Raw genomic sequence first — 23,682 nt, forward strand, 5'->3', positions numbered from 1 at the left:
TTTCCATGTGGGCTTTGTTGCTTCTGAGCTTGATGGCCGCTTGATTACCTTCAAGCCTTTAAGACCCCAGACGCTATACTTTTTGATAGCCAGGCACCCCTTCTCTCTATATATATGTATGTAAGGAGCCTTAGTGGCACTGTTGGGTAAGCATTGTACTGTTAACTATAAGGTCAGCAGTTCAAACCCACGAGTCACTCTGTCTACTCCCATAAAGATTTACAAAGCCTCGGAAACCCTATATAGGATCACTGTGAGTTGAAATAGACTCAATGGCAATGAGCTTATTTTACATGTATATGTATGTAGGGTAAATATATATGTATATGTATATACATGCACAGGCACGTATACATACATATGTATAGTATATAGTTCATATAGTAAGCAAGTCATATGGATATACTTGTATGAAGGGGCTCACAGTTTGTGAAAAGTTGAATGACAGGATAAAAAAATTACACAAACGTTTGAAACTTTTATCTATGTATCTATCTATCCATCTATGTCTAGATGTTTGCAGTTTATAACAAACTTCTAAAATGATTTTTATTCTGGCGATATATGTATGTATATATATTTAATAATACATTTTCAATTTAAATGTTTTTACCTATAAAATATAGTGACATTAATTATATACACTGTGCAATATTTGAGAAATAAGATCATACCATATGCAGTTGTAATGACATAACAGAGACTTTCTGATGGGCAAGGGTAATTTCAATTTTCTAAAATGTTTCCCATTAACAACCCAGAGCCTCGCTGGCGCCTGGCCCATCACTTCGTTATGGCCGTCACCATGCACGCCAAGCTGAAAGAAACTGTGATCTCAAACCGGCAATTCAATGCCTTTGTTTGGCAGATGGTTGTGACAGCCATATTAAATTAAAATGGTCCGAAAGAAAGAACAGAACTGCTGTTTCCTGGTGATTCGATTCACTGTTCAAACTGTAGCCTGTGGTCGTTGATGTTATTTATTTGGACCATATGCCATGGCAGACTTTACCAAGGGAAAAATGGTAACTGGACTCAACAAAGCAACTGTGTGTTTCCATTCGATATGTGTGTGTGGGGGTGTGGGAGGAGTGTAACCCAGGTGGGTCCATCTATGCAAGTGTATGCCTTTCCACGCTGAAGCTGCTCTGACATGAAAAATCTCCTCAAGTACGAAAACGGAGCAGCCAACAGAAGGCACCAAAGCGAAATACTCTTAAATGTATGTATGTGCATCCAAAGTTGGTCTGTTTGATTTATCTTGTATGATGCGGCCTCTATTGCTGGTGGAGATTAATTGTATTATGGTGCTCTTGGCATGTTATTTTCCCAGACCATTTCTCAGTATGACATTTCTTATTTTTCTCCGCTACAAAAAACCCACGATCATAATTTTCACCTGCTGACTTTACATTACTAACGATAATATGAAAATATAAGGTGTGTGTGTGTGTGTGTGTGTGTGTGTGTTTCCTCTCTAGTGGTAAATGGAGGCCCAGGGGAGAGATAGGATGCCATCTCACAATGGGGAAGAGAGCTATTTGATGATGATTAAAATAGCCTTCACAAGGTTTGCCGGGGACACTGAGAGATCCTGGTGAAGAGTGAATAGTCCTCCTATGCCCACAGAAACTGGAATCCAAGTCTCTGTCCTCACCCCATATGCCACAGATGAGAGAGCACGGAGCATCAGTGCTCCATGCTGCTGATGTTTGGTACACGCATGCTGGGTGTAGGACCTGGGCCCTCTGTTGGACAAAAAATAAGCTCTACAAAGAAGGGCAATGATGGGAACATTAGGGATCAGCCCTTATGGAGTGTTGACTTGGTGCCGGGTTCTGGCATCATCATCCCCCATTTCACAGATAAGAAAACCGACGGGCAGATCAGGGAAGTCATTTTCAGGAAAGTGGTAGAGCTAAGGCGGGGCCCCTCACAGTCAGACTCCTGAGTCTGCACACTGCATATCAGGGAATCATAAGTCCCCCCATTTGTCTGAGGGCCTCAATTTATCCTGAGCAGGCTGGTCTGGCTTGGGGACAGGAAAGACATGGCTGGGCATGGCTTGTCTCTTGTGAGCTGACATCGCTTTTGCATGTTCCTCGAATCAGTGCCATTTCTTGGGAGCCAGAGTCTGCAAGAACTGTAGGGGTTCACTCTTTCCAGAGGGGCTGGGAAGCAGCGAAGTTCAACATCTGGACTCAGTAAGTTCCCAAGACCCCTCAATTAGGTGATCAGTATCATTTGATTAAAATTGAGCCCCCGTCACTCTGTCATTCAAGTATCCATTGAACACCGCCTGTGTGACCAAGAAGGCCAAGTGGCACATTGCTTGTAGCCTTTGGCTACTGAACGAAAGGCAGAAAAAGCCATGGCAGGCTGCTCCCATGAAGACTGCCGCCTTGGAAACCCGGTAGGGAAGTTGTACTCTGGCCCGCGAAGTCCCTCTGAACTGAAGGAACTCAGTGGCGATGGGTACCATGCTCGACAAGATTCAATGATGGGTAACAATGGCTTCTGTGTTCAAACCTTGGGAGAGCGTAGAGGAAGGACAGGCATATAAGCTACATGAAAACGCAGTGTGACAGAAGTTAGAGCACGGGAAGACCCCGGCTGCAGTGAAAGTGTGGAGCTGCCCCTGCCCCTGCACGCGAGGAGAGTAGGCCGTCTGTAGGTTGGTGGTGGCAGCAGGAGCAGCAGCATCTAGGAGCTTTTGACAAAGACGAGCCCAACCCAGGCCTGCTGAATCAGAAACTCTGTGGGGGACTCTTGCCATCTGGGTTTTAATAAGCTGTCCAGGTTTTGTTGCTCTCGATAGTTTGAGTACTGCCTTAGAGACGGGGAGGCTCACAGCATACAGGAGTAAGCCATAAAATATGCAGGAAATTAAAACCTGTAGAATGGGCACTGGGAGCAAAGCATCCTAGCAGTGCAATTCAAACGAAATGCGTCCGAGCCTTCTGTACACACCTTAGAGCAGACTGGCATGAAGCTCTTCACCTTCAAGATGACCTGCAGACAATGTACGGATGGGAGGGCTTGTGTCTCTCCCCCAACTGGGCCAGACAGACTTACAGAGCTCTCCGGGGCTCTTGGGGTTTCTATAGCAATCTGAGTATCCAATGGAGGCAGTATAAAAATAGGACAAAGCTACCTCACCTACACACGTATATTACTGTGTTAGGTCCAGTAAGGGAGACATACAAATTCCCTGCCCCTAAGGAACTTATACCCGAATTGGGGAGAGTAGCCATTGAGTCCATTTCAGCCAGTGGTGATCTCATGTGTGTCACAATAGAACTGTACTCCAATGGGCTTTCATTGGTTGGTAGGTTGGTTTTGGTTTTGGTGGGGCGGGTTGGGGGGTGGGGGAGCTTGATTATCTTTGGCCTTTCTTCATAGGCACCTCTGGGCAGACTCTAACCTTCAACTCCTTGGTTAATAGGTACAGCTGCTAATTTACATTGTGCGGGTCTCAGGTTGGGGAGATTTCCCCATCATGATCAGGTTGTTCAGAATGAGGATGATAAACACTGCGGGGATTTGGAGGGAATGGAAACTGATTTGGGCTGGGTCACCAGGGCAAGGCCCCCAAGGAATGGGATTGGAGCTGGACGTGGAAATGGGTGAGATTCGCATTGCAGGCGAGGAGGATGACATGATAGATGAAAGAGAGGGAATTATCAATAAAAAATACAATTATTTGGAATTTTTAATGGCCATGCCTCTAGCTGAAGCAGATCTCTTGACTAAAACCATTTATTCAGGAGATGTGGCCGACAGTGAGTCTCAATACCAAGCTAACAGCACTGTGGTTCTTACCAAGGAGACGTCTCTGGACGTCATCACACAGAATGATAAGGAACAGCAGAGAGGCTGAGCACTGTGGGGCATGCAGGTGTTGTGTACCTGCGTGCACATACACGTGTGTGTGTGTGTGTGTGTGTGTGTGTGTGTGTGTGAGAGGTGCAGGGAATGATACTTCTCCGGGCAGCGCGTCTTGCTGCAGATGGGAGCTGCAGGCCTGCCTCCTGCTTTTAAGACACTGTTCTCAACGTTGGCATGGAAAGAAATTGCCTGCGCAAATTAGATTCTGAAAGGCTCATCAACATAAGTAGATCATCAGCATACACGGAGCAATCTGGAAATGCTCCAGAAAGAGAAGTCACTCCATAATCCAATGGGGAAGCCGATATAAAAACAAAGAAGAAGGCCTGCACTTCTTCACGGCCACCATGTTCCCTGCAAGGGTAGTCTCAGCACTGAGCTCAGCTGAGGCGGACAGGATTTTCTTGGGAAGAAAGAACATGAAATGAACAGAAATCTGAAAACAAACAAATAAACTGAAGCCAAGACCAAACAACAAGACTATGAAGTGCTCTAGAGTTGACGCGTCTTTCCAGGGGAGCCTGCCGCGTTTGGGAAGAAGGAGTGCTGTACAGCTGACCAGATAGGGGCTTGGGGGCTTCCCGGCAGGCTGCTACCGAGAAAGGGGACAGGCAGAGACCTCTCTGCCCCACATCTCAACAGCTAAGAACCTCAGCCTCATTTATTCAGGAACGTCGCTATCTGCCTTTCTTTAAAGAGCCAACTTTAAAATAAAACAGTATGCCTCTTCCTCTGGGCAGTGCTTTGCAGACCGAGTTTACTTCCATTGTGCTGGGATTGGGCAGACAACCGAGGGCGTCCCAGCGTCTTCTTGCTGTTCTAACACCAACACCGCAGGCTGGGGGCTTAAATGAGCAGAATGGATTTTCTCCCAGGTCAGGAGTTGATAGGCTGAATGTAGGGGCCCTGGCTTGTGAAGAAGGCTTTCTTTCTCATCAGTGCTTCTTCTCCATGTCTACCTGATCTGTTCTTTTTGCATCTCAAAGGTCTCAAATGCACCCTATGAAATATGGTTTCGTTCATGTAACAGTGAAAGCCCCATCCCCAACTGGGACTGCACCCATAGACACAGGATTTAGAACACATTTTTGAGGGGTGCCCACAATTGACACTAATGGAGGATATTCACACTGAGGTGTTATTTGTGAAGTTCTAAAGTGTCGCAAATTCCTACACTAGACTTCAGCCACAGGTGTGAGGCTGGCAGCTTCCTTGGCTACTTGGTGGTAATTCAGGAGGCTGCTACCTGGCCCAGCGCTGCCTGAATGCGCAGCGGGGAGGTGCAGTATATTTCTGAGCATGCTGGGCAGGTGAAGCGGCAGTGGCTGGGCAGTGGGCTTACAGCTAGGGGTGAGTCCCACCTGTCAGGCCCTGGAGAGGGAAGGGTGGAGATGAGGGAGAGGAGACTTGAGGTGGGGGGAGGACTTTTGAAGTGGGCAGGATCAGGATACATTTAAGTTTGCTGTGAGCACTTTACATACTTATTTCCAAGCCTAATGCTTGTCATTCTCCCTCAGCAAGAGCACCGATATTTTATCTGTGGGTCAACATCAGAGTTCTTAGCTTTGATCCCAGGTGCCTGGTTTGGGGAAACATTTCACTACGTGTGTATACCAAAACTCATCACACCTGCTCCTTGGTGAAAGCAGATTTCGTGGCAGGCCTGGGAGTGGTAGCTGGCCATGTGCAGACTGACAGAGTAACATGTATGGGCAGCAGAGCCAGGAAAGTCAGGACAATGCTTCCTGTGGCAGCCTTTCCCTCCCCCCCTCCCTTTTCTTCTTCCCACCTTCCCACTGCCTCTCTTTCTCCGCCATCTCCCTCAGAGAAACGCCACAGCTCAGGGACTTAGGGGGCGCGATGATGGATGAGGTCTGGAAAGGCACAGCGCGTGCAGAGCTAGGGGATGGCTGCCCCTGGCAGTGCTGGAGAGCTAGCCCAGGAAGCCAGGTGGTGCTGGACTGGCAGTGCCCCAGGAAGACCAGAATCGCACGTGGTCAGTCGACCCAACACTGGCCCAGCACTGGTGGGTGCATGTCACTCCTCTTTCCTTCGGGCCTCGAGTGTGTGTAAAAGGAAGCAGACAGCGATCGATCCCTGCTGACTCACAATGGCCCTGAGATACAATGCAACATTGCCTGGTGCTGTGCCATCCTCCTGCTTGCTGGCATGTTAGAATCCATCCCTGCAAACATTGTACCAATTCCTCTAACCGGGGGTTGGCCTTGCTGGCTCTCCAGTTCACCCACCATGATGTTCCCCTCCAGAGACGGATCCTCCCGATGATAGGCCTAAAGCAAGCGACTCAGGCCATCAGGCTTTTTCATTGCTGATGTTCAGATGATGAGCAGGCGTTTCTTCCTAGGTTCTTTTAGTCTGGAGGCTCTGCTGAAACCTGTGTACTCTGGTGACAGTCTTGCTTGTATCTGAAGTACTGGTGGCAGAGTTTCCAGCTTCATAATGTGACAAACTGACAGGTGGGTGGTACCGGAGAAATTAAGGGGTGTGGCCATCACTGCAGGCCGCTTGGTTTTCTTCAACAATATAAATCAAAGTCTAGGGAACCCAATGGCTCCTGTGTAACATACAAGACTGAGCAGTGGGCAGGTCACCGGCTGGTGACTCCATGTTCCCAGACTCGGAGCCTGGTGAAATGCTAGCAGAGATGCAAGCTGCTCGGATCAAGACATCGCCTTCTTCTCCCTGCTGTCTTCCTGAGGCCCTGGGTCAGGCTTCAGCTGCTGTCCGTCACTTGGGCTGTGCGCAAATGGGACTGGGTTTCCTCTAAGCTCCTGCAGGTAAAGATACCAGGCCGTGCAGAACTGTATCCCGAGGGAGGCAGGAACACGGCGATGAACTCCTCTAGGATCACTAGGCTTTACAATGGTATTGTTGCTGGCAGTCATGATAAATTCCCGTCTGTGTGCTTGCATAGGCATCTTTTGTTGGTTATATCCTGAGAAGGTTTAGAGGTGACCTACCTCCTCTTGGTCATAAATTAACGATGAGACTCTGATCTCTTCGATCTCCTCTTCTCTTCAATCTCATCTTCAATCTTCTCTTGGATCCCGTTGTGCTCTTTCAGTCGGCACTCCCCTCCATCTCATACCTTCTCCGAGAGGAGCGAAGCCCCGTGCTACAGAGGAGACCTGGTTCCCATAGCCTGGGCCTTGGGTCCACATAGACAGCAGGCTTGCCCAACCCCAGGCCCCAGAGAAGACTGATCTAAAGTGCACAAGGGAAGACCCAGAGTAACATGAATAAGTTACCAGAGAAACCAAACTTCCTGCCATCGAGATGGTTCCGACTCAGAGCGACCCTATAAGACATAATAGAACTGTCCCTGTCGGTTTCTGAGACTTTAACTCGGAAATAAGTTTTGAAGCCTGTGCTTCTCCCACAGAGCAGCTGGTGATTTTGAACTGCTGACCCTGCAGTGAGCAGTCCAATGTGTAACCCCACCCGACCAGGGCTAAGTTAAGCTCTTCTAAATTATTTTGCAAAGCAGACACAATCTGTTAGGGTACAAACAGTGTGGGTTGGTATTGTCCCACCTTACTGAGGAACTCTGGATCCTTTCTGTGTGGAAATAGGCAAACATTACTCCGGCGATTTACTTGTCACCTAGCATGTAGAAGCTGAACTTGTTATCTCTTCTAAGACTTCATGGATCTCCTTGTATCCCCAAATCCCAAACGAATCCAAGAGCTTCTCTGTCTTAAAAGTGTTTTATGGTAGATTAGTTAACTACTGTGTTATTAAAAATGATTTATTACAAGCTACCCATAGTAACAAAAACAAGTACTATTTTAAAATTCCATAGTAAGAAGATTAAATCAAATACACTAGCAGCCTGGGATATTGACCAGTCATTGAAATAACATTTTTCAAAAAAACCTATTTAATGGCATGGGAGAATGCTCATGATTTATAAGGAAAGATACAGAATGCAAATCTGCCCATATGATATGCTGTAAGCATGGGAGCCAAGTGTCTAAATGCAGGTAGGCAAAGGTACAGGAAGCAACCGAGATGAGAAACACTACTTCTGAGGAGAGAGCTTGTTGATGGCTATTTTAGGTTTATGTGTTCCCATATGTCCCCAAATTTCTGCAAAAAGAAAATGGTATTTTTAGATGAGTGTTTGTGCGCATGGATGTGTATGCATACCGGGTCTATCAAAGTTGCCAATATTCTATTCTAAACAATTGCCTTTGCTTTGACATCAGATCAGGAAATCACACCTAACCTTCCAGAAAGAGTACAGCAGCCTCTCAAACGGCTAACCTTGGGGGTTCAGAACTTGGTTTCAGCCGATAGGTCGCCAAGGTCATGTCAGACCATGACACACAAGCTGGTGTTCCTGTTTGCTTGAGTTCTTTTTTCTAACCCAGTCTGAAGGAAGAGAGAATTTTACTTCTGTAAACTCAAAATGCCAGCTCTGTTAACCATGTACTAAATCCTATTACATGCTTTGAAATCACTCATGGCCAAGCAAGGACTACCAATTCCCCTCCTTACAACAAGGCCAAACGCCAGCCACGTGCTCTAGCTATGGACGCACACTGTCATTTGGCTTCGTAAGGAAAAGTCTCAAGCGAGTGTTTATTGGAAACAAGGTTTCAGAGCACTAAGTCTGGGGCCAGCAAGCTTCTCCTTATTTTTATAGCAATTCCCACACCTTTGCTTGGAGTTTGCAGATGCCGGAGGGACGGTGCAGGTCATAGGATCTCTTCCAGTCTTTTCTTTTCCAGGATGCTGGGTTGGGGGTTGGGTGGGATTAAGGGGTGTGTGTGTGTGTGTGTGTGTGTGTGTGTGATATGCAATTATGGTTTCACAGTAAGTGGTAGGGAATGTGGTGAGTTCATAGCATTTAAAAATGGTAACTTGATAAGAATTGTACGAGCCCCCAATAAAATGATTTTTTAAAAAAGGTAACATAGTGAACTAAAATCAATGGAGAGAAGGGTGCAGGATGTCTAACGGTGCTTAATGAAGGGCAATATAGGAGCGAAGGGACAAAAGGAAAGTAAAAGGAAATGGAGGAAAGAACCAGGAGGCAAAGGACATTTGTAGAGGTCTAAATACAGGAATATTCATATGTAAATATATATATATATATATAACAAGAGGGGAATAGAACTATGTACTCATATCTATATGTTAAGAATTAAGGTTGGACTTTGGGCCTCGACTCAAGTACTCCCTCAACACAAGAACATTTTGTTTTTGACAATCTGGCATTCTGTGATGCTCACCTTCCCAACACGATCACTGAAGACAAAATGTGTGCATAAGCAAATATGGTGAAGAAAGTTGATGGGGTCCGGCTATCAAAAGATATAGCCTCTGGTGTTTCAAAGGCTTGAAGATAAACAAGCGGTCATCTAGCTCAGAAGCAACAAAGCCCACATGTAAGAAGCACACCAGACTGTGTGATCATGAGGTGTCAATGGATCAGGTATCAGGCATCTAAGACCCAGAACAAAATCATACCCAATGTGAAGTGGGGGGCCTGGAGTGGAGACCCAATGCCCATCTGTAACAATTGGTCATCCCCTCACAGAGGGGTCACAAGAAGGAGATAGCCACTTAGGGTACAGTATAGGACCGATGAAACACACAACTTTCCTCTAGCTCTTTGGTGCTTCCTTCCCCCACTATTATGACCTCAATTTTACCTTACAAATCGGATTAGACCAGAACATGCACACTGCTACAGACAAGAGCTTGCAACACAGGGAATCCAGGATAGATAAACCCCCCAGGGCCAACAATGAGAATAGAGATACCAGGAGGATTAGGGGAGGGGGTGGGGAAAAAGGGGTAAATGTTCACAAGGATCAACCTATAACCCCTTCTCAGGTAGATGAACAATGGAAAAGTGGGTGAGGGGCAACAGAGGATGATGTAAGATATGAAAATAATAATCTATAATTTATCAAGGGTTCGTGAGGGAGGGAGAGTGGTGGAAGGAGGGGGAAGAAATGGGGAGCTGATATCAGGGGCTCAAGTGGGAAGAGAATGCTTTGAAAATGATGATGGCAGAATATGTGCACATGTGCTTGACACACTGGATGAAAGTATGGATTGTGATAAGAGATATAAGAGTCCCGATAAAAGTATTTAATAATAATAATAAAGAAAACAAACCAAAAAAACGGTAACTTAGAGGAAAAGAATTTGACTGGGAAGTCTTGGATTTGTGCACCATTAGTGCAGATTTTGACTCAGGACAACCTAAGGTCACAGAGGAGCACTACCCCATAGGGTTTCCTAGGCTGCGCTCTTCATTGCAAAGAGATTACCTGGTCTTTCCTCTCATGGAACTGTTGGTGGGTTTGAATCATCAACCTTTCAATTATCAGCCAAGTATTTCACCACTGCACATGGCAGGGGCGGGGTGGGGTAGGGTGCACAGATGAGGTGTGGATCGTAATTGGCATCTAGCCCACTCTGACTCATGATGATCTAGCATGTATGAGAGAGCAAATTGCTGTCCAATCTGGTGTCATTTCATGATCATGAATATATCTGAGTCTGTTATTGTGCCTGTTGTGTCAGCCCACCTCAGTGAGAGCATCCCTCATTTTCACTGATCCGCTACACTTCCGAATGGGATAGCTATCCTTTACCAAAAGTCACTTTGAATGAAATGGAAATAGGACAAGCACATTTTTCAAAGGCTAGTCCACAAGAACAGGGACTAGCCCCATGAGGGGTAGGGACCCGGTCTGCCTCATTCACCAAAGTTTTCCTGTGTGCCGCATGGCACTCGGCACACAGACAGCCGGAGTCATAATAATACTCAGCTCATGGCATCAGCAGTGCTAAGCAATGCTCACACCACCTAGGATGTAGATGTAAGTATTACCCTTGTTTCCAAGGGGAGAGACATGGAGGCAGTACGTGGCACAGTTGAAGCCACGCTGCCTGGTTTTTATCCACTACATGTTGCTGCCTCCCTCATGCATGCTGCCTGTTGATTCAATGAATAAGACAGAGGGGGCAGGCTGGGTCAGAGCACAAACTGAGGGGTTCTGTGCAGAGCGAGCGCAGTGTGTGATCAAAGGCAACCAAGAGAGAGATCTGGAAGACTACACCATCTTTGGGGGACACATAAGCTCCTGCTTAGCTCGGTGCTTATTTTCCTTTGGTGGAGCCAAGGAGTGTGGTAGAGAAAGGCTAATCATTTTGTTCACAGTGTCTCTTGCTGTCTTATCAACCCCTACTCTAGATTAGGATTGGCAGTGCCCAAGTGGGTTAAGCATTGGGCTGCTAACTTAAAGGTCTGACGTTTGAACCCACCAGCCGCCCAGGGGAGAAAGATGAGGCTGTTTCCATGAAGATTCACAGCTTTGGTCACCCTGCTCTGCCCAGGAGAGCTGATAGGAGTAGGAACCGAGCAGATGGCAGGTGGGGGTGGAGCGGCGGGGAGGGGGTTGAGACCAGACATGTGATACTGAGCCTCACCATCATCTCTTTCCCAAGACGTAGTTGATTTGATTCTTAGGTCTTCCAACTGGCATGGACTTTTGCACAGCTGTCTGCTGTGTTGCTTACAAAAAGTATTTCTGATGACTAAGCCATTGGTTTGATGTAATCTATCACCAAGGCCGTATTTTCCAACCACTAACCCTTCATCTTCCTTTCCAACTTTCACATTCCAATCCTCAGTAATTATCAGCGCATCTCTATTGCACGTTTGATTCGTGTCAGACTGTAGCAGTTCATCCTGCACTTCCAGAAGAATGAACACAGAATGCTCACCAATGGAAGGATGGCAAGACTCTTATCTTCCTTACTTTGGACATGTCATCAGGAGAAATCAGTCCATGGAGAAGTACATCACAGTACAGCCACGGTCCGTGAAAACGAAGAAGCCCCTCAATGAGAAGGATGGCACAGTGGTTGAAACAGTGGGCTCAAACGTAGCCCAAGTTGTGAGGGTGGCCTCAGACTGGCAGGGTTTCATATGAGTTGGAGCTGACTTGATGGCAACTAATGACCACACCGAGATCCGGCAGCAAGGCCCTGGGTGGTGTAAATGGTTAACACACGCGGCTGCCAACCGAAAAGATGGAGGTTTGAGTCTCCCAAGGGAGACAGGCAGGGAAGTCAGGCATGTTGGAGATCTGCTTCTGAAAATCAGCCCCCGAGAGCTCTACGGGCACAGCCCCATTCGGGCACACTGAAGCCAAATCATCAGAGGAGACCAGACAGCAACTGGCTTTTAGAGACCAGCCTGTGGTCTCTGGCTGCTATGGGAGAAAAAGGTGGGGCCTAGATGTTCTCAAAGAGAAGCTTTCAGAATATGAGCCCATTTCCCTGGCATTTTCCGTTGACTTTATCAGCTTGTTTCATCTCACCATGTCTCCTCTGCTCCTGCCTTTCATGCATATCTTCCTGAAGGATGCAAGTCACATTCTGTAACTGGGCAAAGACCTTAGTCCAGGGGTAAGCCCCCTTCACATCCATCATTAGAACACATGGTTAGTGAGGGCGCTCTGCTAAGGAGCACTAAACATGAAGAATGTTCTCTTGCAGTATCTCTTCCACACATGCCTAACACCTCCCCTCTGACAGATTTAAAGACAGCCCAGGATTTACTTTCTTACGTGGGCACCATGAAAAATGGAAAGTCTTTTTCTCTTGTTTTTGTGTGTGATTGTTAAGTGGGAGGGGCCTCCTGTTTGATGGTGGCAGCCTTCCGTACCACAAATCAAACCTCTTTAGAGATTGCCGTTTTCTTTTTTAACCCCAGGATATAAGCTTGGCTTGTGCTAACCGAGGATGTGAGGCGTAGCTTTCCCATAACAGGAATGAGAAGGAGAGGAGAGAAAACCCACACGAAGCTTTGAGATACAAGCCTGCTGGAGGAAGCTGTGGTCGCCACCTTATTTCTTTCTTCGATTTATTCTGACTTCTTCCTGCATTTCTGCAGTGCTCGCCCCTCCCTCCACCTTCTCCTCTGAACTTACCTACACTTGGGTCAGAGGAAGTGACACCTCTGGGGGAGAGGGGCATAAAAAAAAAAAGTAAGACAGGGAGAGATCACCCAAAGGCAGGCTCTGGTACATGTCACTGTGTAATCACCAGCGAGCAGGTGAGTCCTGCAGTTCTAAGGTTTAGGAGGCACCGCAAAGTCGCTCAGAGTCAGAGATCAAAAGAAAGCTCATCACTCGGCTCTCAGGGAAGGAAATTGGGTCTGGAGTAAGTGACACCTCTAAAGGAGGTGGGATGCAGGTGAGTATTAAGCCTCAGTACACTTAAAAGGTTGGACTTCCTAGTGGTTATTAAGTTTCCAAGTCAAAGAAAAGTCTCATTAGTACAGTCATCTTGGTGAGTGACTCTTGTGATCCTTTACAGCTGGCCTGAGTTTCTGGTCATAATGATTTAATACCCGTCTTTGACCGTTTCTTCTCGTGAGCTCTCAGAAGATCATGTGACACAGAGACAAACCAAAACCCCAAACCACATGAGTTGCCATCAAGTCAATTCTGAATCATGGCAACCCCAGGTGTGTTGGAGTGGAATTGTCCCCAAAGCTTTTCAATGGTTGTGACTTTCTGGAAACGGATCAACAGGGCTTTCTTCTGAGGGACCTCTGGGTGAACTGAAACTGCCTACCTCTTTGGGTTATGAGCTGAGTGGTGAACCTCTTATACCGCACAGAAATCCCTGGCACAGGGATGACAGGGCTGTGCTTTGTAAAAGTGCCTCTGAATGAGGGTCTCACGCTGGGAGGGCCACTTAACATGTAACTATTGGTCGCTCCTCATTGAGAGGAAAGGAGAGTGATGGCCAGCAGAGACACAGGGAAATAATTAGCCCAACAGCCTAACGCACCACGTGAACGTCAGTGTCCTTGACCCTGAGATGGGAGGAATGAGGCTACCATTACATGAAAGGGGTTGCCTTTGAGGGTTTTGGGCCAAGTGGGAGAAAAATGTGGCACACACTCAGATTCATAAGAAAGATCAGGTTCATTGGTCAGATACAGACTGGTGGGACGCCCAAGACTCTGGCCCGTAGTTACAACAGATCTAGTCAGCAGAGGTTACCACATGGCTCACTGTCAGCCCAAAGATGGGCAGGTCTATAAGGGGAAGAATAAAATGAGTGAGGCAAGCACATCATATGGACCAAAAGGGCAGCATTGACCTAAGGGCAGTGTTTAGAAGGGGTAGGAAAGGAGGAATGGAAACAGGCACAACAGACGGAGGGGGATAAGTGGTAAACACTGCAGGGACTGCGGTGAATGAGGTCAAACGTGTGTGGCTTGTTGAATGTAAAACTGATGATCTGCTCTGCGAACCCCCCATTCAATTCACAAATTAAAATGTTAATAAATGCTAAACACTAAGGAAGTAACAGTCACAGATGAAGTCTAGGTGTAGCTAGTACTGTATAAGCTTGGAGACTCTTGAGAGATAAGAATACACCAACAAACCAAACTCACTGCCATTGAGTTGAGGCTGACTCACAGTGACCCTATCGAAGAGGGTAGAAATGCCCCTGTGAGTTTCCAAGACGGTAACTCTTGGACTGCAAATGGGATTGCCGAGCCCCTTCTCTTCCGGAGTGGCTGGCGGTTTTGAATTGCTGACCTTGCAGTTAGCAGCCTAACCTACAGCCACTATGCCACCAGGGCACTCAAGACAGAAGACACGAGCTAGTCAAGTGCATTGCAGTGGAACCCTTCAACCGCTCATAGGAGCACCTGCCAATCTTCACACTCTGGATGCAGAGTAATTTCAGAAGTCTGCAGCTCCATGCCAGCCTTCATGACCCAGCTATTAAAATACAGCATCCCCCAGAAACAAATATGAGAGACGCAGACCAGGAGTGATGGGCATGTTAATTACAGCATTGTTTATAATAGCAAAAAACGGGAAGTTAAGTACCTAACACCCAGGAGCGTGGCTCAATTATTTCATATCTACATTATCTAGCCATTCAGAATCATGTCTTTGAGGAATATTTGGTGACAAGAAAAATACTTATTATATAATGAGAACTCAAAAAGGCACAAAACAGAAAACAATATGATAACATCTATTTATGGGGTTTTCCTTCTTGTTATAGACATGTACATGACTGTAAAAACTAACATAAAATGTTAATAGTGGTTATCTCAGAGTAACTGGAACTTGGCTCTTCTTCTTTAATGCACTGTTGAAGCATTTAGCTGCTAATGGAAAGATTGGTGGTTTGAAACCACCAGCTCTCCAAGGGAGAAAGATGTGGCAGTCTGCTTCTGGAAAAGACTGTTGTTGTTGTTATTGTTGTTGTTTTTAGGTGCCTTTGCACTGGTTTGAACAACAGAATGAAATGCTGCATGCCTTGTACCATTTCCACAATTGTTGTTAAGTCTAAGTTAATTCGTTGTAGCTACTGTGTCAATCCATCTTGTTGATGGCCTCCTCTGTTTTAGTGACCTATTTTACCAAGCATGAGGTCCTCCTCCAGGGACTGGTCTCTCCTGATAACATGTGCACAGTATATCAGACGAAGTCTTAGCATTCTCTTTTCTAAGGAACATTCTGGAGTACTTCTAAGACCAGTTTGTCTGTTCCTCTGGAAATCCATGGCATATTGAGTATTCTTTGCCAACACCATAATTCAAACGCACCACTTCTTTTTTAGTCTTCCACACTCACTTCCAGCCTTCACATGCATATGAGGCAGTTAGCACAATGGCTTGGCTCACACTCACTTAGTTCTCAAAGGGACAGCATTACTCTTGAACACTTCCAAGAGGTCTGGTGCAGTAGATTTGCTTCATGCCAAGTCCTCTGTTATCTTGACTGCTGCTTTCAAGGGTGTTGACTGTGTATCCACGCACCAATGAAATGCTCAAAAACCTCACTCTTTTCTCTGTTTATCATGATACTGTCTACTGGTCCGGCTTCTGGGGATCTTTATTTTCTTTATACTGAGTTATAATCTGGACTGAAGGTTGCAGTCCTTGAACTTCATCAGCAAGTGCTTCCAGTCTCCCTCCCTTTCAGCAAGCAAGACTGTGTCATCTGTACACAGCAGGGGTGTTCACAAACCTTTCTCCAACCCGGCACCACTTTCTCGGTCAACAGCCCAGCTGCTCAGAGGATATGCTCAGCACACAGACTGAGGAAATACGGTCATGAGGTACAAACTGACGCACATCTTTTCTGGGGAAACCACATGGAAGTGCTGAGAACCCCAGTGGTCCCGCTCTGCACCAGAGAGTCAGGAAGCATTGTAACAGACCCGGTGGCCACAGGTAAGTCAGTCTATTCCTTTCTGTGATTTCTGAGCTTCAGAGCAACATTTCCTTTTGACTTTTATCATCACAGATACTGGTTTTTAAAAAAGCAGTTGTCAGCCTTCACAAGAATACCCAGCTAAGTCAGCCCTGATGCCCTGTATAATTATTGTTATTAAATGGGAATACATAAAAGTCCTACACCCACAGGTAGATAATTATACTGAAAATAAATCCATATGTCGCAGTCAATAACCTCCAAGCCAGAGGTTTTAAGCCTCGTGATCTGCACTGATACTCATCTTGTCGGAGTGCCCTCGGGTGCACGAAGGGACCTACGCTGGCAGAGGGAAGTTAACACTCGGGGTGGGGGGTGGGGGTTGGGTGGATTCTGGGCCAGATGCTTAAGCACCTGGTTTCACTCAACAGACCCACAGATGAGGAGGAGAGAGGTGCTGAGAGGTCAAGTGACTGGTGAGGCAGTGATCGCACTGGATTCCAACCTCTCCAGCTGGTTTGAAAGCCTAGATTCTCCCGACCACCGCAGCTCTGGGTGCACTCCTCAGATGAGACACAGACGTTGTGCAGACATTTGAAAATGGCTTCACAAAACAGTGAGCTAGAGCTCCTCATGTGTGGCCCCAGTGATTGATTCACACCCTCCTCCCCCAGGAAAATGTCCAGAAGGCAATGACGTTAGCGACAAGGAGAGAAGGACAAGGGAATCGCCGAGCCCTCTGAAGACATGGCCGCCGGGGGCAGAACCGGCCGAGCCCTCTGCCGTGAGGGAGGCGGCACTAGCAGAGGTCTACCAGTGTCACCTCCCTCGCCCTCAACGGGCAGACAAGGACCTTGGGGCGCTCTCATCCATCGCTACCTCCCATTGCTGGCACGCTGGTGCTGCTCTCTCCCTTTCCTTGGCTTCAATGGCTTCTCTTAGCACCCGTTCTTTGACTGATGACGAGGCGCACCTCGAGGACTCCACGGGGATAAGCTTACAGGTGAGCAGCACTACTTCTCACCCAGGGTGTGGTGGGGAGAGGGGGCAATGGGGAGCTAACCATGAGCAGGAGAACAAATTGTTCTGAAAATGATTGTGGTGAGGATTGCACAAATCTTGTGAATATGACTGAACGATTAAATTGTATGATATGTAAAGTATATCCCAAGACATTTTTTAAAATTAAGTTCAAATTTAAAAAATAGAGTCAAAATAAAAAGTTACTTAAGAAAGGACAAAAGATCTCTGTGATTATCTCCTTCCGTTTTTCCACCTAATAAATACATTTCAACATCCTCCACCTCCTGTCTGTCAGCTTGTTATACTGTGGTGGTTGCGTATTGTTAGTACGTTAGAAGCTATGCCTCCTGTATCTACGATACCAACAGGGTCACTGAAATAGTTAAGGTTTATTGTTCCAACCTGTGGGATTAACTGAAGGGCGGAGAGATAAATGGCTCGGTGAGCCTCGCCTTTCTAGTTCTAGGGTGTCTTGCTTTCTGATGGTCAGACCAGGCTTCAGCTGCCTTAGCCAGTTCCCTGCTTCAGCTGGCAAGGCTCACTTCCTGCAAGTCATCCCTGAGGAGAAGCCACATGCACCTACCCTGCTGCAGCCCTGGAGCAGCCGTGTGGAGACCCCTGCTAGTTCTGAGATGCTTACACACTCACATTCACTGATTTGCTTTCCTCCTGCAGTTGGCGTCCTTGCGTGTGTCTTGTGAGATTGAGGAGGACTTTGTGGGTTGATGTCAGACATATGGGCTAATGTTGGACTTATGCACTTGGACAGCACTGTTTGGATGCTTTCTTAATGTACACTTACACTTTATATAAAACGCTCTCTAATACATATGAGTTTCTTTGGATTTGTTTCCCTGATGTACCCAGACTAACACAGTTACCCATGGTGGACAGATTTCATCAGAGCTTCTACACTAATCTAGACTGGGAAAAAAGGTCTACTGATCAACTTCTAAATACCAGCCAATCGGGAACTAGTGATAAGTGGATTGTAACAGAACACTGTGTGGCTTCCTTGCTCTGGAAACAACATTAGCTTCAGCAGAGCATCATGTCTGGTGAAGCTGTGGGTGGACTTGAGCATGAGCGCCTTAGTGGCCTAATTGCCTCAACAACAGACTCAAATATGCTGCCGATGGTAAGAGTGATGCAGGATCAGGCAACATTGCACACAAGGTCACAGTGAGCTGCCGTCCGTCCACTCGATGGTAGCTAACCATCTACCTCATAATGCTTAGGAAACAGGGGCCTACAAGTTAGATCCTGTGCTCAGGGCCTATCTCTGCCTGTGTTATCTGATTTATCCAATCAACAGATGAGTTTACAATCGCACCATCCACTAAAGCAGAACTCCACAAATGCAAAGTGGTTAAGCCTCCCTTCTTTCTTTTTGCTTCTCACAAGGAAAGAAAGGCAAGTGATTCCGTCCCCATTTGACAGACCAGGATCGGATTGTCTCCTCAGAATGCCCAGAGGGACTGGCCGTGAGGGGAGAGCAAGTGCGTTCCCAGAGGAAGTGGCTGAGAGAGCGGTGGCAGTGTGTTTCTGGAGACAGGACTGGGGCGAAGCGATTCAAGGTCGAATGGGGATGATGAAATTGTGGAAAAACAAGCTCCACTCATCACAACATTGTTGCATACAACTCTGGCTCTAGTCTTCTATTTTCTAAATCTTACTACTCTTCAGAGCCAGAAAGGCATCCTAGCTACCCAGCACAAAGAAACCATCCTGACAGCAGGACTAGCCCCAAGTCACAGGTTCAAATCCACCCATTGGTGCCCTGAAAGAGAGGCCAGCTGACCTTCTTCTGTAAAGACAACAGCCAAGAAAACCCTCTGGAGTAGCTCTACCTGCTGTCCCAGGGGCTGCTGGGAAAAGGAATAACTCAACGGCAACAGGGAGGTTCTCCCCAGCCTGCGCTCTTCCCAATAGCAGGACGTGTCTGTGAGGGGGAGGTGTCGTTGCCCGGAGACACGGAGAGTGAAGCACAGGGAGGCAAAATACAATGAACGGCCAAGTCCAGAGCTGGGTCCTAAGTTTCTTGAGGGTAGACAGCAAGTCTTTATTACACACACCCCCCTCCCCACTCTTGCCAGAGCATTGCATGCATAGTAGCTTCTCAATAAACAGCTTGTGTTCAATATCTGCTTGATGGCAACAGTGGTTGTTAAGAGGGCTTTCTTGTGCTCAGAATGTCAGACTCTCTGCTCTATATAATTAAAACAAGAATGAACACGAAATGTATAATTTCTCCCAGCTCTCGTTTAATCAGGCATTCATTACCATGTCTGATTCTGTGTTCTGTGAAAAGAAGAACCGCTTAGTCAGCGTTTCCTATTAGATGAGGATAAGCCAATGCATACATAGATCAGAGATTTAAAAGAGCCCAACTCAGACAAAATAAAACCATCAAACATAAGGGGGAACCATGACACAATATTCCATCTGAGGCTCAAGAATGCCCAAGGCAGAGTGGCACAGTGCTTGGCCCAACTTCGACCACTGGGTATTTGGGATGGTCAAGGAACACTAAGAGAAGGAGCCCGGTCCTCATTAGGGCCGTGAGCCGTGGCACCTGTGGGGAACCCTGCAGTGAGGGGTACAGTACTCGCCGCTGCGTGGGAGACTGGGCTGCTTTCCAGCAAACGCACTCCCCGTGCAGCCATCGCTCATCTGACAGGGAGCCTTCCTGTTGCTGTGACCTGAAGCAGGCTTCAGCGGAGTGGGCACACCAGATGGATGGAGGCAGTAAAGGCCTGGGGAAGGGCTTAGAAAGTCCTCTGGACCACACCATCCCGTCCACCTCTAATAATGGGCACGGCACAGGACTGGGCAGCCTTTCATTCCATCGGGTCACTGGGAGTTGGGAGCTGACTTGATAGCAGCTAACAATAACCAGTGTCTACAGACTGCAGGTCACATTGCACAGTAAAAACTGCAGAGGTGGGAACCTACGTAAGGCGGAACCTGTCAGAGACAGAAGAGTCCACTATTCCCTGTTGAATGAGCAGTGGAAGGCTGGCCTGTGTCAGAGGCAGACAACTTGTGACTCCCACAAAGACAAGTTCAAGTTCTCCCAGGTCTCCCTGTACGATCTTCCTCCATGCTTCCTTCCAGGACGTCACTCATGGCCAGCTTGGGAATAAACAAACTCGCTGGGATGAGAAGTCTGGATTCAGGGGTTGACTTGAGGGCTTTCTAATTGCTATTCGGTCACCGAAGCTACAGCAGTCTGTACCAATGAGTTGATTTCGACGCCCTGCCACCTCAGTGTGTCAGAGTGGAGCTGTGTGCCCTAGGATTTGCATGGCTCTAAGCAGATCACCAGTACTTTTTGCAAGAGCACTGTGAGGAGGATTCAAACCACCAACCTTTCAGTTAGAGGACAGACGCAAACCACCTATGCCAAGCTGTGACCTAAGCTAGTGGCAGCAGTGCTATGTGCCACGTTTTATTGCCAAACCTCACCCGGCGGCAGGCAGGGCCTCTGCTCGCCTTTAAGCGGCGAAGTGCCACATCTCACGGGCATCTGACCCTCACCCAATGAGAAAAGCCCACGCCAGGCTCGGGGACTTACGTCTGGGTCCTCGTGGCTGGGGCCGTTAGTCTCCACCAACTCCTTGGCACCTTTCAGCTGTGAAGTTGGAGAGAGGGGGGAGAACATGAATCAGCAGGCATATCTATTAAGTATACATCATCTTGTTAACTCTGATTTATTTGAGGTTGCAGTGTATAAAACTTCCTATGAGGAAAACCAGATGGAGCATATAATTCTAATGAGTCTTTTGGAGACCAGTTTGAGACCAATATTTTACGAAGCTTGATGGCTGGCAAAAATAGAAAATATATAAATAAATGGGTCCTGGTCATTATTTCTTAAATAATAAGATTAGAAAGCAGTTCCAAAGGCATAAAATGTATAAAATTGGGTTTTACGAATAATAAATGATTTCATTTTCTCGCCGTCTTGGTATTAATTTAAACGCTGCAACATTTGCAAGTCGCCAGCAGCTAAATGATGCTGTACTAACGATTATCTGCGCATCATCTACCCGTGGCTGTTTCATAGGCTGCAGGGCCACTCAACTCATCTTCCCGGAGAACACCTTTGGGGGGTGGCATTGTTTCTGGACGTCTTCAGGGAGAGAGGAGCCCTGGTTGGCGTAGTAATTACACATTGGGCTGCTAACCCAAGGCTCTGAGTTCAAAACCACCTGTCACAGGAGAAAGACGAGGCTTTCTACTCCTGTAAAGAGTTACAGACTCAGACACCCACAGGGCAGTCCGATCCTTCCCTGGAGGGTAGCCGTGAGACGACACTGACTCAATGGCAGTGAGTCTTTTCAGAGGGAGCAGGAAAAGCAGCTCCCGGCCCATGGAGTCATCAGCAGATAAGCCGTTCCCCCAGCGGGGTTTTGCGCGAGGAACACTTGGCACCACCCTCCTCTCTCAGAGGGCTTAGAAGGAAAGTTGTAGAAGATTCCAAACTGAAAACCAAATTCCTGCCATCGAGTTGATTCTGACAGTGACCCTGAGGATAGAGCAGATCTGCTTCCCCTTTGCCCCTTGAGGGTTTCTGACGGTAACGCTTTCTAGAAGCAGTAAGCCTCATCTGGTTCCCTCGGAGAGGCTGGTGGTTCCGCACTGCCGACCTCATTGACAGCAGACCAGTGCATAGCCCACTACCCCACCAGCGCTGCTTGTTCAGAAGGCTTCAGGAAACCATTCATGGGCATTGTATCCTAGGCTGGCCCAAAGCAGATGCCAGGAGGCAGAGAGTGGGGGAGGAAGGGAGCGGCCCTTCCAGCTGTCACAGGTGTTTCTCCCTGGCTTAGGATGCTTGGGAAGCAGCATCTCCTCCATCATCATTTTTACGCTGAATATAAAGTATTCCTGGTAAGAAATAAATATTTAAATTTGGAAAAATATTAAGTGCACACATGCCACCAGTATGCTTGATTTAGAACATCGTCTCTTTCTGGCTACTTGTGCATATTAAAATCAAAGTTTCTTGAGAGCTTTTGTAAGGTGATCTCAAACTTTCAGCAAGAAGGGCTCTTCTCCTCATGCCAGGAGAGGGACTCTGCCGGGCAACGGTGCCAGGAGGACGTGGCGCAGGGACAGCTGTTTGTGGACCAGCCACACGGCAGCTCGTTTTGGCGTCACTCCCAAGCCCAAAGCCCACTGTCCTCAAGTCTTCTCCAGCTCACAGGGACCCCCGACGGCAGAGCAGACCTGCTCCTGGGTTGCTTTAAGGCGTCAGACTGCTGCATCTTTGCCTTGCAAGACAGTTGGCCAGTTCCACCTACTGACCTTTTCGCTAGCAGCCCATTGCCCAGGCCTCCGGGCCACCAGGCGCCTTTTAGTGCTCCCCCTTTAAGCAGAATGCCTCCTTCCCCAATGTTCTCCTGGGCTGCACAGGCCACTCCTGCCTGCGCACACACGCCGTGTGCAAGGGCTAGTGGGCAACGTGTGGAATGGATAAAATACCAGACCACAGCAGAGTGCCCTATCTCATCACAAGGCACAAAAGGGCCTTTTAAACACAACCTGCTGACTTCTTGTCTAACATCGCCGGTGCTCCCCAACATCCCCCTCCTCATCGGCATCTCTGCTCATCTTGCTTGCATTCCAATGAGTGACAGAGGGGTGCCTCCAAAGGTGTGGTTCCTTTTCAGGCAAAATAAAGGGCTTTTAGTAAGGGCCTGCTCCACCTCACCTGCTCACTAGCATCGATATGCTAGGTGCTTTCCCTCTGCCTGTTACATGAACTCCAGGCCGCCAGCTCCATGTCCCCCTCTGCCCTGTCTCCTATGGCACGCTTGCTCTCATGTACGTGTACACACACACACACACATACACATACACACACACACCACCTGTCTACTCAAACAGTTTGCCTCTTCCCCAGAACCTCCCGAATAAACCTGCCCGCCTCCTGACAGGGTAAGTTCCAGGCCAGCCATGGCTTGGCCCCTAGCCAGCTGGCCCCAGCCCCCAGCTGCCCTGGGAACCCTGCGAGCTGCTCTGCTCCCACTGGGTGTTGTTAAGGTGGCTGTCTCTGACACGTGGTGACCCTAGCATACCATGGCCGCACTCTTGGGGCTCACTGGGTGTTCCCTTGGGGGCCGGCTTCCCCAGTCTGTGTGAGTCTGAAAGCTCTGCTGAAACCTGCTCAGGATCAAAGCAAGAAGCCAGCCTCCCTTGGCAAGTTGGTGGCCTTGAGCTGCCATGTGCCAGAGTCAGACCTGGGTTCCCTGCATGGAAGGTGAGAATTCTACCATGGACCCACCACTGGCCCCCTCTGTCCAACAGAGGGGTGGTGCAGCTTGTCTTGTGACACCTGATTTACTGCATCAGCCCCGGACATTGGAAACTACTACTACGTAAAGGAAATGTAGGGCAGCGGTTGGTGGGGCCCAGGAGGCCCTGGAGATGCTGTATGTTGGCACAGGGGGAGGGAGGAGGACTTCCTGGAAAGTTTGAGGGATGGGCCAACCATGCCAAGCTCATTGCCACTGAATCA

General features: G+C 47.7%; 1 protein-coding gene across 2 annotated transcripts in view; it reads right to left on the minus strand.

Annotated features, from left to right (window-relative positions):
* Positions 1-23,682, minus strand: part of ENOX1 (ecto-NOX disulfide-thiol exchanger 1) — a 344,421-nt gene that overhangs the window by 49,614 nt on the left and 271,125 nt on the right. For both annotated transcript variants that reach the window (XM_045287120.1, XM_013005981.3), the window contains exon 12: positions 20,734-20,790. In XM_045287120.1, the coding sequence (XP_045143055.1) occupies positions 20,734-20,790 (57 nt within the window). The remainder of the gene's footprint in view (positions 1-20,733; positions 20,791-23,682) is intronic.

The sequence above is a fragment of the Echinops telfairi genome, unplaced genomic scaffold (assembly GCF_000313985.2).
Source record: "Echinops telfairi isolate 266 unplaced genomic scaffold, ASM31398v2 ScPeMD7_11;HRSCAF=52, whole genome shotgun sequence".
Taxonomy (NCBI): Eukaryota; Metazoa; Chordata; class Mammalia; order Afrosoricida; family Tenrecidae; genus Echinops; species Echinops telfairi.